Below are 14,646 nucleotides of genomic sequence, written 5' to 3'. Positions count from 1 at the left end.
TTCTTTCCTAAATCTTCTACTTTCGGAGATAATCTAGATGTTAACCAGGCCACCCGGTGTAGTCATAAGGGCTTAATTATTAGACTACCCGGTATAATCATAAGGGCCGAGGTCGTTCGCTCCCTACTAGAACTAAGATATAAACCCTTGCTAAAAATGTATTTAGAACGATTCAGACTCTGAAGCTGAGAACTCAAGTACTTTATATTCCACAATTTTCTATAAATACTGAGTTCAGTTGGTGTTGCCTGCGTGACGTTAATAAACCATATTAACGGAAGTTGGTATTATTCCTACACTCAATTTGCTACCCTATTACCCTCAATTGGAACATATTTTCCACAGAAAGTGGGTTCTAAGTTCTTAACGTTGTATAATTATTTCAGGTCTTTCAGCTGAACATGTTTTTCATTTTGATGTCAGGGTCGTTCCAATTACTCTTACTAATGTTTACACCTATGCAGTACAGCGGAGCCACAAGTGTTCTATTTATTAGGTTTATTACCAGATGCTTCTTTGCAATTACTATTCCCTTTCGACATGTTTTCGCTTGTGTGTCACATGGACACCACGTGCTTGTTAATTTTTCCAAATACTGTAAATCGTTCAATATCGATGTTATCAATGTAAACGGCAATTGAGCGCAACTTACAGGCTAAGAGGCTGTTGACAGTTCCAAATCATTTCGCGATAGCTTCCAATGTGAGGAGTGTAGAAAATAAAACTAAAGTGCCGACTTATCTGAATCTAAAAACGAAATCAATCTGTTTATATGCTCGTAACAGGCAAGACTTGTGTATTTACGATACGAAACATACACAATATACATACATCAATAGGGAATTGATAAAGATATCGTCAACTCCTACTATCGGATGTGACAACGCGCAGATTTGCAATATTCGCATAAAAACAAAGCAAATCGCATGCATATCCGAGGTCGAGCCAATAAAAGTCAGACTAAATGGCGATGGACTTAAAAGTATGTTAAAGGCCAGGAAAAACCTGGCAGGATGCATAATCATTTTCCCAGTATACTGTTTGGGTACATAAATTGATTTTTCACCGAAGACGTTTTTAGTAAAGCGTCTTTATAAACGTTACGTCAGGCAACCCTTTTGTTGCTTTATCCAGCATGACGTTCGCTTTTTTAAAAAAGTAAAGACGTATAAATACCTACGTTTCTTTGAGTACGTGCCGATTACTTGCTTGGTAAAGTTTCATTTTAAGTATAAAGCGCACATGATCGATTGATGCCTCCTATATTTAAAGCCATCAGGGAAATTGAAATGACGTGTGTCAGGAGCCCTAATGCGCGCGTGGACAATCGACAATACTTCAGCTCTAATCATCGTTAAAGACGTAAACAACAGAGATATAAGTGTTGTGTACCTTATCTGAGGATTCTAACTTTTTCACTATTATTGTTAGCACGCAAACTCAACCTGTAAACAGATATATTATTAGATTCGCATGATTGAGACTGTCCATCATAGCACTTTTTAAGTTCAGGTGAAATCCTGACGTAACGCGATGGAAAAGATAAACCTCTCGTCATCGAAATGATAGAAGGCGAAGAATAATGTTTTATCTCCGTCTCTTTCATGCGTGTATCACGACGCACTGGACGAGCATGCAAGGATTGGTATACGAGAAAAACAGACGGTGCACGTGGCGCGTGAGTGCTCACACCTGCTCACGTTCCGTTTCTACTATGTATAGCCCCTACCATGGTATCTTTCCTGCCTACCATGACTAACGCGACCCGTTTGAGGAAGCTCGCCGGGGGGTATAAAAGAGAACGAGCGTCAGCGGGATCGATTAGTACGTTCTACGCTATTCAAGAGGAATCTGTTGTGTCAGCTTACGAGGATCCGTTTCTATTATCTCGATCCAAGCTTCTGCAACGTCTCTAACTTTAATCGAGTGAGCATCGTGACTGAAGAAATCTTAAATTCGTGCATCGAGTTTCGTGCGAACATAATTTAACAATAGCGATAAGAAGTTGTGACTCAGAAATCAAAATGCCCGTCGAATTGGAACCGAGGGCACCAGTTGCGCACAAAGCCTGTTCGCCTTGCAGCGGGTATGCACGCATTTTAAATCCTCTCAATAAATTAATTAAAAATCTGAAGATTGATCGATGCGCAAGTGTAGAATTGATTAGCTCGATTCGTTGTATAACGATGAACGGTGTGAACAGCTGACTGGCAAAACAGAACGCGCGCCGAGTTAACGACGTTCTCTTTCTTGCGTTTCCTTGAAAATTACCGATGCGCTTTACTTCCCTTCAATCATAGCAAACCTGCCTTTCGCGTTGAGTAATTGGATGTCATTCTGTATAATTTCAGAGAGAGGATGCTGTGCAAGCAGGTGTCTATCGAGTCCCCGAGCGTGACGGGTCGCGAATGGGTGTTCAGCTTCGACGTGCCCGTTCCGGACGTTCCAGCGAACGGTGCCCGTATCCGAGTGATGTGTGCAGGTGCTTGCTACCATCCTCGACGGTCACCCAGCCTAACTAGTCTGACGTCGGTCTCCAGCGGCAGCAGCCTAGCCACGGATATTTCCGTAGAAGGCGACTTCCCCATGTCCCTTCCGCACCATGGCTATCGGGACGCCTCTCTCTTCCCTGGTTACGAAGTCGCCGGTGTGATCGAGTCCCTCGGGGCGAACGTGCCCGAGGACTGCGGCTACACAGTCGGCGATCGAGTAATTCTTTACCCATACGAAGGCGTGCCGAATGGATACGTCGAATATCTGGTCGTACACGATCTCAAGTACCTGATCAAAATTCCCGACACTATGACCCTAAGCGTCGCCGCGATGCTGCCCGCCGGTGCTCTGTTAGCCATGAACACGGTGTTCGCCGCGCACGAACACGTCCAAACGTTGCTGAAACAAAGAGGCGAGAACAGTGTCTGCAAGATTTTGATCGTCGGAACGGGCGGCCTAGCCCTGTGGGCTCTCCGAATCGCGGCTTACCACTTCAGCAACACGAAGGATCGCGTTACCATCACGATCGCCTCGCTGAAGGATGACGGTCTGACCATGGCCCAGGAAGTCCAACGGTAAGTTGTCCTGATCGTTTAATTTAATTGGTACAAGGCTGATATCGCTCGGCTTGATTGCCGTATCGTGCGCACGGTCTCTTCTCGTTGATCTCTGAACCGAACGATTAATGACATCTCTTCAATTTCGCTTAATTATATCGTAATTTTTCTACCAGCAATTTCATTGTATTGACACTTCAAAGATAAAACGAGGATCTCTGATCTATTGACCTCTTGCCACTCATTATCTCTTCCATAATTAGCATTATATGTATTATGTTTGTATTTAGAATCGTTTCCTTGTTGCCTTATCTTCCTCGTCGGATCGTGCATTTCGATTAAATGTTACTTAATCTGATAACGCTGATGACTGATAGCCAGTATTGTTTTTGCCTAATATTAATGGTATTATCAGTGCATTGCACCGTCTTTAGCTATGCTCAGATTTATACAGGGCGTTGACGCTGACGCTGAGTTATACTCATTGGGAGTTTTCTTTGTCCGTGCAGAGTGAACGTTGTACAATGGAGCGAGGACTTATACGAGAAGCAGCTGATCGAGCGGACCATGGACGCTTGCCAGGGCCACGTGGACATCGTTATCGATTTCGGCACTACCTCCCGTAGTCTTCATCGCAGCATGCAGTGCCTGAGCAAAGGCGGAGTGGTCTTCGTGATCAAAGATGTCGCCGATCGGCTCCTACCGAAATTCAGCAGACGCGCAGAGGAATGGCAGATATGTCTGAAGTCCGTCGAGCAGGGAAGCTTAGAGCAGCTTCGCGAATTGGTCGAGCTGGTGGCGTCCGGTAAAATCGAGCCTCCACCGCACACCGTTTACCCCGCCGAAGATGCCATCGACGTCGTACGTAAACTGTGCCACTCAGAGATCCAAGGACGCGCGATTTTACGCTTCTATCCAGCGGATTAAGAAATTGTTCGAGTTGAATATCGCGTGCCGCGCGAATCGGCAAGAAACGAGAATTTCACGATGATTGGAAGCGTAGACAAGGGTTGAATTAATCTTAATTGATTAGACTTCGCAGTCTATGTGGGTCAGAGGGTACTTAGGACACTGCTGTTTCAGACTCGTCGGGACGAAAGTTTGTTCGATGAGGGCTCGTTATACATACATATATATACATATGTGCGAGAAGCGTTAGATTCGTTGAACCATTAACACGAGACGGTATAGTTCATTGTTGCTCGAAGCAGGAAGGAAGCAAGCCAGTTAAATGATACGTCACTGTGTATCCATCGTAGATACATACATTTACATATTATTATTATTGTGTATCGGAAATTATCGGAAGTTTTCGATCGATTTATAGAGATCGTGTCGTTGTTCTATGCGTTATCGATAACAAAACTCACCCCCGTTTCAGCTTCAGTTTCGAGCGTGTAAAACCTTGTTAAGTATTTACTGTCAATTAAAACGACTATTACCAAGAGAAGTTCCGGACACGAAATGCCAGTCTGCGTTGCGCGTCGACAAATTTGAACAAACAACGGAAATATTCATAGACGGTAAATAATATTTAAATACTATGCCTCGTAGACAGCGGTATGCAGTTTGAAGTAGGTCCGGTGAACGTTCATTTGTGTTCTGCAAATAATGTAAACTTTATAAGAATTATCTCATAAGGTGCGAGAATTAATTTCATCGAATGTGTATTAACACCGTGTTTTCGTGGGCGTTTTTGCTAATTACCTTTAGGTATCAGTATTCCTTTCTCTCTTTCACACAAACATACACATTACATTTATACACACACACACACACACACAAAGACACACGCATCGCGCAATTTATTGTTAGATTAAGTGAACCGATCGCGTGCAGCACGACACGCAAAATGATACGTCGTATCTCACGTTGCAATTAAGTCACTGTACCTTAAAAGACTGTTTTCTTTATTTAGACGTAGCCGTTTTTCTTTTTCTTTTTTTGTATTTTTTAATATAAACCTAGGCGATAATTTAACGGTGTAGAGACACGTTACTGTAACGTTATTGTATCGACTGTTCGTTGCAACAGTAACTGTATTATAATATGGTGATAATATAGCCGATACGTTTTCTATTAAAAGTAACCAAGCAATTTTTATTTTACTAACCTTCTACGGAAGAATTCCGCGTTCATCGTCTTCAAACTTCAACAACAAAACTGACATTCTCACTTACAAAATTCTCACTCGCGGCTAAAAATCCGTTACAATTGAATGCATTGTGATTGGTCAGTCATTAATCGATTTCGAAAATGGCCCCCCATTAATCGATAATCGTAATCAATAATCATGTCCAGTACGGAAAATCGGTTTAAATAAATAAAATCAATAATCATTTGTCTGGTTTGAGTCAGTAATATTCATTCGCGACCGCGAGTATGTTTCCTATTTATAATAAATTACTAACAGATGTAGGAATTCGAAATAAAAAATGAAATAATACGAATCGAGAATATATCGTTTTGTGCTTCTGTACGAGGGAACACAAGAGTGGCGCGATAGATCGAGCTGTGCGCCGCAAAGTCCATCAACACGTTTCAAAATCGTAAATATATACATAATACTGTGCCGATACATAAGAATATATGGTTACATACTTTAAAATACGCTGCTGCACGTTTTGTGACAATATTTATACTTCTGCGTGGGAATAACATACAAAAATATGTGTGACGCAAATTCGGTTCAACGGCCGCTCGCCATTCCGGGATTACAAGCCTACGATGACAACGAAGCATCTATAAAAAAAGGTATCGCTAAGGTAAATACTTATAAAGCATTTAATTTTTCATATTATTTACTCATTCTTCGCTACAATTATACTTTTTTACGATTATACGATTCGTAATGTCTATCAGTTTGCGCGGCACTTCGTTCGTTTTCCAATAACCGGGAAGGGGGATTTCTGCTAATTATTATGTTAGACAAACTCATATTTACTCAATAATTTATTGGTACGTTTATAATTTATTGAGTACAGAACGATAAACATAATACGTTTGTGTATACATATGCATTTATCATATACATATGTAATAAAATCCATAGTAGTCATCAACGCTTTTTATATCGTAGTTTTATAAAATCAATTACAAAATGTATAATATATATATCTATTTGTATATATATTATACAAAATACGTTTCAATAGAATAAAACGTGAAAAGTATTTCAAGTGACACAGATTAATAGTATCACAGAAGTATTGTATTATGTAAACATGATTTATATACACATATCTTTCACCTGTTTCACATAAGTGTTATGTACACGTAATAAAAAATACTGAGGAAGTACAGTGTTAAGTGTAAAGCACGTGAACGTAAGTACAATAAGCAATAATATCTTTTATGAAATAGAGTAGAACATCATTAACGCTTGTCAATATTTAAATATTCAACATTGATAAAAATTTTTATGATTAATTATACTTTGGACTAAAATATCATAGGTTTCATTAGCTATGCGTTCAACGCGTAATTAAGTTTATTGGTTCCCAGTCGGTGGTTCGCGTAAATAATTTTGAGGCACGTAGCCCTTATTACCATAACGGTCTTCCATAAGCCACCATTCATCGTTCCCTTTTTCATCGTGAGGCCTGACAAGCCTTAACGCTTGCCCTTTAACGACTGACAACGTTCCAGGTGTATTTATAGAGAAGTCATATTCTGCATAGTAGAACTGTCATAAAGATTATTGTAGTAAGTGCCAAATGTTTTGACAAGAATCTTTTCAATTATATATAATGTACTACTTACTTCGTAGTTTAAATTTTGATACTGCTGAACTCTGGGGATTTGCTCAATATTGCCATAGCAGTGAGTCTCTTTGTTCACCTCTTTCTCAACATCCAGATCCATCAATTCTTCCAGGTGCGATTGAGACGTAAGTTTCAGTTCTCTCTCAGGAGAATCCATGCAAATTAAATCAGGCGTGGACGAAATATTTGTACCCTTGGTATCAGCCTCGTTAGGTAGCTGCGTTACTTGTGGTACTTGAAGGTGCAGACTTTTCGAAGGTAAAAATCCTTGGACAACACCGTTGTCCACGAACCATCTGGATGCGTTACCCATAGGATCTTGTTTTTTAATTACCGCGACTAATGTCCCGCGCGCAACACCCATGTCCAAAGACGAAGTGCTCGCTACATTTTCTGTAACAATGTATAACTTATCAGCGGAATACTTGTTCCTCAATAGAAGCTTCTGTCCCTCGCTCTGTAGGCCCCAAGTAGATCCCGGTTCTTCCATACGTGGATTCGAACCGGCGAATGTAAAACGCGTCATTTGATTCCATAACAAATTATGATTGACTAAGAACGCTTCCAGAATATCTTGAGACGATAAACGTGTCGACGTCTGAAAATATTTTACAAATAGAATATTATTAGATGAGTTTCACGTAGAAGCATTGATTAATTAATTCGAAATACCTCGCAAACAGTTAAATATCTCTTAGTAATTTTGCCACACAGAAGTTTACGAGCATGTGCAAAAGCACTAATAGAATTTACTAAAACTTTCGTCGCGGCGTCAATCAAAATCGGCAATTCTTCTAATAGTTGATTCGTTAAAGCTTCATAGTTGCACTTAGCAGTTGCCAATTCGTCTTGTGCCTACAAAAAGTAAAGCGATCCTTCATAATTTCTTATCATAGTTAATCGTAACAGTTACTTACAATTCTCGATTCTTTATACTTTTCGCTTTTAGAGATAGCGGCATCGTAGTCTAACAGTTTGTCATGTCTTTTTGTTATTAAAACAGCAGGTCCCTCTAATAGAATAGCTAGGAAGTTGATCGGCGCGGTTACTCTGTTCTTTAAACATACTTTCAATTCTTGCACGAATTGCGACCAGATCATGGATCTTATGTCTCTAAGTCTCTTCGCTTGGATGTTCGGCGTTCCTTGATAATACTGAATTAAAAAGTCCGATATCACCTCTCCGGAGATAGCTTCGTCGCTTAAATACGTGAGACATTGCTCGACGTCTTTAGCTAATTGCAAGGTACATTTCTCAACAGATCTAAATTGTTTCTCGAGTTCCTCGAACTCTGGATCGACCGCAACGTTTGTCAATCCCAAACTTGCGGACAATCTCGTACTTAATCTAGTGGACATCTTTGCTACGGAATGCATGTTCAGTTTAGCCATTTTCCTTATTAATGTATTGTCGTTGTCCAAATACTTGGACACCAAATCTTTTCGCCGCTTATATTCGTTGATATGACTGGCGACGGCAGTCATAGTTTTCCACGCTTCTTCCACGGTACGTTTATCAGGATGATTATCATCGGTACACTGAAAGATAACTATTTGTTTTCAAACCAAAAGAATTTATAGTATAATGGCATTACATACCTTCACCAATTCATATAAAATAAGAGGATATTTCAATATTCTTTGAACTGGTTTTATAAGAATAGAACTCATGTCGAAGCAGGCCACTTGGTATCGTAACGTTTCAATGCCTTTGTTGAATACTTTCATTATCTCTTCATTATTCTCATACTGAAAATAGTAACGTGTAAAACATACGTCAAGGACTATGAAATTAATCATTTAATGCACGAGTTACCCTTTTTAATAAAATTAAAGCAGCTTCATGATTTCCACAGTATTTCACGTAGACGCTTTTCAGTTTCTCAGCCATTATCGTAAAGCAGGAACCAACATTTTGCAATTCTTCGTCGCATCCCTTCATCGCCCTTAATATTATTTCTAATAGTTCCTCGGCAACTTGAATAACGTCAAACAGATTTCCGAATAAAATAGCCACATCTATTCCTAAAGATTCAAGTTGGCTTGGATTGTGTAAATTGAACGTTTCGTACGTTAATTTCAAGTCGCGAACGTACTCCTTCTCGGTAATAACTAATTCCGATATAACGTTTTGTCTTTGGTCCGCTTTCTTCTGTTTAATATCCAAATTATTGTTACTAGCAATGTCGATCTGTTGATTGGCATCGCTCGAGTTTTCAATTCCTCCTGTGGCATCTTTCTGCAACGGTATTCTACCCGGTGCTGGTACTGGCGGAGCCGGTCTATGCGGTTCCGAGAGCCTGTTCGATTTCTGCTCTTTTGATTTATTGGAAATTGCTTCATCGTGCCGTATTACAACAAAATCTTCCAGTGTGTCTGAAATAAGATCCGACGAGTCCGCAGACAAGGGACTCAAGTATGCTCTTGGGCACAAACCAATTTTACCCGATTGATCTTCGACGTTGACCCAATCTGGGTTTGCCATGCTGATCACTTTAACAGTGTCACCTTCAAACACGTTCAAATCTCCGTCCATTTGAGCCTTGAAAGTGTACTCGACTCTTGCTTGAGTTCCAGATATTAATTCATTATATTGAACAGCGTTTGGCTCTTGATCATATAAATTCTGTTTATTGTTTGTTTCGTTGCAGTCTACTATGATGTTAACGTAGGATATAGGGAATATTCCCTTTTGATTATCTATTGTTCCCTCCATCCATTCGGAATCTATGTGCTTGATAAGATGCACCACTTCTCCTACAGCGAAACTGAGCTCATTAGGAAATTGAGCGTTAAATGGATATAAAGTTATAGCATACGGTTTCAAATCTAATGCATTTAAATTATTGGTGTCTTGGGAAACTTTTGATATATCCGAGGAAGCTTCTTGAATGTCAGGGTACAAATCATAATAATTTGGTGCAGGTTCTTCATTATATGAGTCAGCTTTCTCAATATTCGTGTACTTCCTATCGTTATAAGTAATCGGGGAAGGAAAACTATTATTCTCAGTTAAGACTGCCGTATCTAATTGGTCACTGTCATCGCTTATGTAAGATATAAATCCTTCTGGGAACGTCCCTTCTTTACCATTCTCGGTTATTCCACAACACCAGCCATCGCCAAGAACTTCTGTAACAGTAACTATTTCACCTTCCACTAAATCGAGTTCCCCATCAAGTTGTGCTTTTAAATTCGCCTTTATCCTGGCTTTCTTTCTTATAGTCTTTTTCTCTAAACCTTTCTGAAAATGACAGAAATCATACAGTTTCTACTTGTCTCAACTTTTACTATTTACAAAGCTCACATACCTTTAGTAATTTGGTATCAAGTTGCCATACATGGGTCAGAGGGAAAATACCCTTCCTATCACCTATTTGACCTAAGTACCATCCAGATCCAACATCTTGTATCCCAACAATAATTTCTCCTATACCACAAAACATTTGATAAGTTAATCAGGCGTCGATAATAAATATCGTACATGCCTATGAGCACCTTGAGCAAAGGATAGGTCTCCTTCTTGCTGTCCTGGAAAGGAGGCAGTCGACACGAATAAAGATTGAGTATCGTGCAAGGGTGGAATTTCCACTTTGTGCAGATAATTCGATGGGAATTTTCCTGTTCTCCTACGAGATTCCCCATAACACCAATGCTTGTCCACGATGCTGTACACCTATTTCGATATTACAAACAAGCTAATGCAATTCTTATAGGGATTCCAATAGGGTTATACAGAAATGTTTATGTCACACATATATTTATCACGTTACCAGGAAGTATTCTCCCTTGTGCAAACTTAATTCGCCGTCGACAGTCGTTAGGAAATCGGACAAGACCTTCGTTAGTATCCCAGGTTCCATTTTTACGCGAGATTCATCAAGTTTTGTCTTTAATTTCTCATAGAGAGTTACAGTTCGCAGTGGATATTGTCCTATTTGACACCTTGTCAGTGATAAGGTGGCTAGTCACGTGGCAGGAACATCTGTTCGGTTTATACGTGGGTTTATATGTCTAGTCTTCGGCTCAGACCGCGAAAAATAAGCACATCTCAAGGAAAACAATTATAAAATGCGATTTGTTCATTAATATTGCATAAGAACAATTGCAAGAACGGTAATAATTATTTTAGAACGTTAATTACGAAATAAGAAGTGGCGTACTGCTTATAATGCGTTATTGAAAAATTGCGAAAATGATTTAATTTGTTAAAAATGGATGTCAGTAAATATAGTACTAAAAAGTAGAATTATGGTAGGAAATATTATTATGAAACGATACGTATTCTCTACTGATTTACAAGAATTCGACTATGATAGGTTAGGTTACGTAGATTAAGATATAATAATTACAATATTAATAGACTGTATATTATTTATTAAATACTTAAGTAAAAGAATCATACAAAACGAATATTATAGATACATGTATATATGTGTGTATATATTGTTTAAACTTAAATGGTATGTTAGGTTAAACTACTCCATGTGAGGTTATAAAATAGCTTCATGTATATTATTTTTAATACTCTTCAATTTATGATTATTAAATCATGCAGTGCCTAAAAAGACTCGTTCACGTTTTACATAAGTCTCAGTGTATAGTGAGTAGAAAGAGGAAGTTTGATGTAGTGAGTGCTATTCGGTGGCATCAGAATGAATCTGATGATATATTTGAGGAATACGAGGAGAGCGATGAGGAGAAGCACACTTACACGCAACTGTCTCAAGAGTATTTAGGAAACCCGATTTTTGGGCGCAGGGTATTTGTGATACAACCATATATAAAATGGGGTTCTAAGAAGAAAAGGTACACCACACCTAATCTGCAGTTAGCAGAAGCGGTAACACTAGTCAAAACTCTGCCAAATTGGACTGTCGTTGGAGAAAGACTCGTTCCATTAATGTCATTGGAAAAGAAGCAGTTGGTTGGCTCAGGAACTCTGGTATCACTGAAGACGGAGATTGCAAATTCTGGAAATCCTACGGCTATATTCGTTAGCACGAACTTGCTAAAATTTATACAAATCTCTGAGCTGCAGAACGCCTTCCAGTTGCCAGTGTTCGATCGTTATTCCTTAGTAATCCATATTTTCCGTGAGCACGCGAAGACTCCAGAGGCGAAACTGCAAGTGGCTTTGGCAGAAATCCCGTATATAAAAAAGAAAATGACTGAGTTGAGCGATTATCGTCTTGGACGTATAAACTTCAATGAGAAACTGAAGAACATTCTTCAGAGCAGGGAGAAGAAACTAAGAACTGCATTAAAAAAACTGAAAGAACATAGACACATGATAAAAAAACAGAGGCAGAGTTATGGTTTCCCAAGCATCGCTGTTGTTGGATATACAAACGCTGGGAAAACGTCTTTGATAAAAGCATTGACAGGAGATGCTTCGTTGCAGCCTGAAGACAAGTTATTTGCTACTTTAGACACAACTGTACATCAGGGATTGCTTCTGAATAAATTAAAAGTACTGTACGTTGATACCATAGGATTTATTCAAGACGTGCCAGAAACTTTGATAGAACCATTTTTAGTAACTTTAGAAGATGCTCTGACTGCAGTACGTATAATCTCACTTGTATCTCATCCGAATACAAAGTAAATAAATTAATTTATTCATCTCTTATAGGATATTATAATTCACGTATTTGACATAAGCCACCCCGACGCCGAAGCTCAGATTCAGCACGTGCAGAAAACTATAACATCGTTAGTAGATGAGAACAAAATGATAATTAATGTAGCAAATAAATGTGATATGATTGAAGATGATGATCTCAAAGAAACGATACCGAACGACACGTTTGTCGTTTCCGCGAGTAAGTCGACGGGTATCGATTTGCTACGGATGAAGTTAGAGAAAGAGATTACGAACAGCGGAAATATAGTGAAAAAGCGTATTAGGGTAAAGGCGGGAAGTGCTGAAGCTTCGTGGTTGTACAAAGAAACGACAGTTTTAAAAGCGGAGCCAGACCCGAAAGATGCACAGAAGCTAATAATAGACGTGTTCATGACGACACCAGTGTTTTATAAATTCAAGCGAGTTTTCAATATTTAAAACAATTCGTTCCACGTTATTTTCCCTTTGTATCCACATTACTTTGTAATATAGTTCACTTACATTGATCGATATTCATGTTATTCTTGGTGATCATTTAATTCCTTCAAATGTGTTTATGTGTTATGTGTCCATTATGTGTTTCATACGAAACTTACCATCCTCAAAGTTTATGAAATTAGGCCAGCTTTTTAAGTATCTTTCAATACTATATGACTGATGTATGATTGAAATATTACTTGTCACGCTTCTTAAAACTTCATTACATACAATTTACATCTTACAACTGGAACTATCCACCTCTGAGAGATTATTTTTCGTAGCTCGCGACAGGATTCAAGAGCAGTTTATTAAGAACCAAGTTTATTTGTTTTATGTCTCTTGCTCAGTAGAAAAACGATCATTCTCCGTAAGAAAGTTCGCGGTGAGGGTGTCGGCAACGTAATGTATAATTCATAGAGCCGCTGGCTTGTGCATACATAGGGTGTTCGACTGATAAGAATTTCAAGGATTGATTCTGGAAGTCGAAGTAATCAGTAATTGTTAATTGATTTTACTTAGCGAGTGATCCTCGAAAGCAATTATTTTTATTCTTGATTTTTGTTTTACTTTCGTTTCTGAGATCAGCTTTTAAGCTATTTGGGATCAGTAACCGAACACCCTGTATAAGTGTACGTAGAAAGGGTCTTGAGGAATTAAGTATCAGCTTCGTCGCCGTTGCACAGAGAAGAGTTTCGATGCGGGGCCGTCCTTCGGCGAATTAATGAAGGATTGATATTATATCGCGATTATGGTCCTTCCCTGTGGGAAGGGAAGAGTCCGCCGCGGCAAGAGTCGATCGACAACGAGCAAACGGGCCGCGATAATTAATTACGAGCGTGACGTTGCTTTAACGTCGTTAATTTTCATTATCTCGATTGGAATTCGCTTGTAGCGGGCGCCGTGTACCGCTTTCGAGCTTACTAATTTCGCGCCTCGTCTCGGTTCCTTCGCGGAAAAGGCATTAATAATTCCGGCTGTCCTTGCAAAATTTGTCACCCGCCGCGGCCAACCTGCGGTAACGTTCCCGTTGGTCACGCACACCAGACACTTTCGCCGTCGTACGCTTTCACGGACGCAAGGATCCCGGCAATGCACTTTGCATGTTGCCTGGATTATTAAAGCGAACCGAGTGAAACCTAATTATCACGGTGCCACTCCTGGCACTGGCCCTAGCTGAACGACTAATTTCCACCGCTTTCCTTCTGTTTACCGTGGTAACAAAGCAACAACTTTACATTCCCGCCGCTCCCACTTGTGGGACGGCTCTAATCTCCGTAATCTTCGCGTGTCTACGCGTTACGATCTATCATTACTCGTCGTCATCATCTTTTCGCTTCTTACATTCTTGAGGAACGACGCCTCCTCTTCGCTATTCCTATCTTGTTCGCATACATCCTGATATCTTAACTAGATCGCGGAACAGAATGGGGGCGTGAGAATTTTATGCCTCGTACTCAGATGAAGACGTAAATTCTTGCTTCCGGCCCTGATTTTCATTTCTAAATCGATACTCCGCGAGTCGTACATAACATTTTAACACTAGATTGTCCAAGGAAGTCATTATGACTGCTTTTTAATTCCAATTAGAAAAGTGTATTTATGTATGTACATAATTATGTATATGTATAATGACACAATTTCTTAGAATTTTGTGACTTTTTCTACAACATATAAATGCGTTTATTAATAATTGTAGTTACCTCCCCCCTCCTCCATTTCCGGTATAT

At 39.5% G+C, this 14,646-nt stretch overlaps 3 protein-coding genes across 5 annotated transcripts in view; 2 read left to right on the top strand and 1 right to left on the bottom strand.

Moving 5' to 3' along the window:
• Positions 1-5,139, top strand: part of Drat (Death resistor Adh domain containing target) — an 11,062-nt gene extending 5,923 nt beyond the window's left edge. The window contains exons 1-3 of one of the 3 annotated variants that reach the window (XM_018022585.2): positions 1,807-1,926; positions 2,352-3,068; positions 3,560-5,139. In XM_018022585.2, coding sequence (XP_017878074.1) covers positions 2,359-3,068; positions 3,560-3,977 — 1,128 coding nt within the window. In that variant the 5' untranslated portion in view covers positions 1,807-1,926; positions 2,352-2,358 and the 3' untranslated portion in view covers positions 3,978-5,139. Of the gene's footprint in view, positions 1-1,806; positions 2,087-2,351; positions 3,069-3,559 lie in introns of those variants that run through there. The other 2 variants (XM_018022583.2, XM_018022584.2) reach the window with 2 other exon arrangements.
• Positions 5,140-5,984: 845 nt separating this feature from the next.
• LOC108623785 (dynamin-binding protein) lies at positions 5,985-10,699 on the bottom strand. Its single transcript, XM_018022581.2, has 9 exons — positions 10,587-10,699; positions 10,312-10,489; positions 10,125-10,243; positions 8,630-10,057; positions 8,413-8,562; positions 7,732-8,352; positions 7,487-7,669; positions 6,813-7,412; positions 5,985-6,735 (listed from the first exon to the last, which is right to left on the bottom strand). The coding sequence occupies exons 1-9, from the start codon at positions 10,674-10,676 to the stop codon at positions 6,541-6,543; spliced, it is 3,564 nt and encodes a 1,187-aa protein (XP_017878070.1). The 5' UTR covers positions 10,677-10,699; the 3' UTR covers positions 5,985-6,540.
• Positions 10,700-10,881: 182 nt separating this feature from the next.
• On the top strand, positions 10,882-12,960 carry LOC108623786 (putative GTP-binding protein 6). The gene is made up of 2 exons (XM_018022582.2): positions 10,882-12,379; positions 12,449-12,960. Exons 1-2 carry the CDS (start codon positions 11,366-11,368, stop codon positions 12,875-12,877), a joined length of 1,443 nt encoding a protein of 480 aa, XP_017878071.1. The 5' UTR covers positions 10,882-11,365; the 3' UTR covers positions 12,878-12,960.
• The last annotated feature ends 1,686 nt before the right edge of the window (positions 12,961-14,646 follow it).

Source organism: Ceratina calcarata, unplaced genomic scaffold, assembly GCF_001652005.2.
Source record: "Ceratina calcarata isolate Rehan_Ccalc_2016 unplaced genomic scaffold, ASM165200v1 scaffold289.2, whole genome shotgun sequence".
Classification (NCBI taxonomy): Eukaryota; Metazoa; Arthropoda; class Insecta; order Hymenoptera; family Apidae; genus Ceratina; species Ceratina calcarata.
The sequence above is the reverse complement of the archived record's forward strand: the minus strand, read 5'-3'. Positions and strand labels throughout refer to the sequence as shown.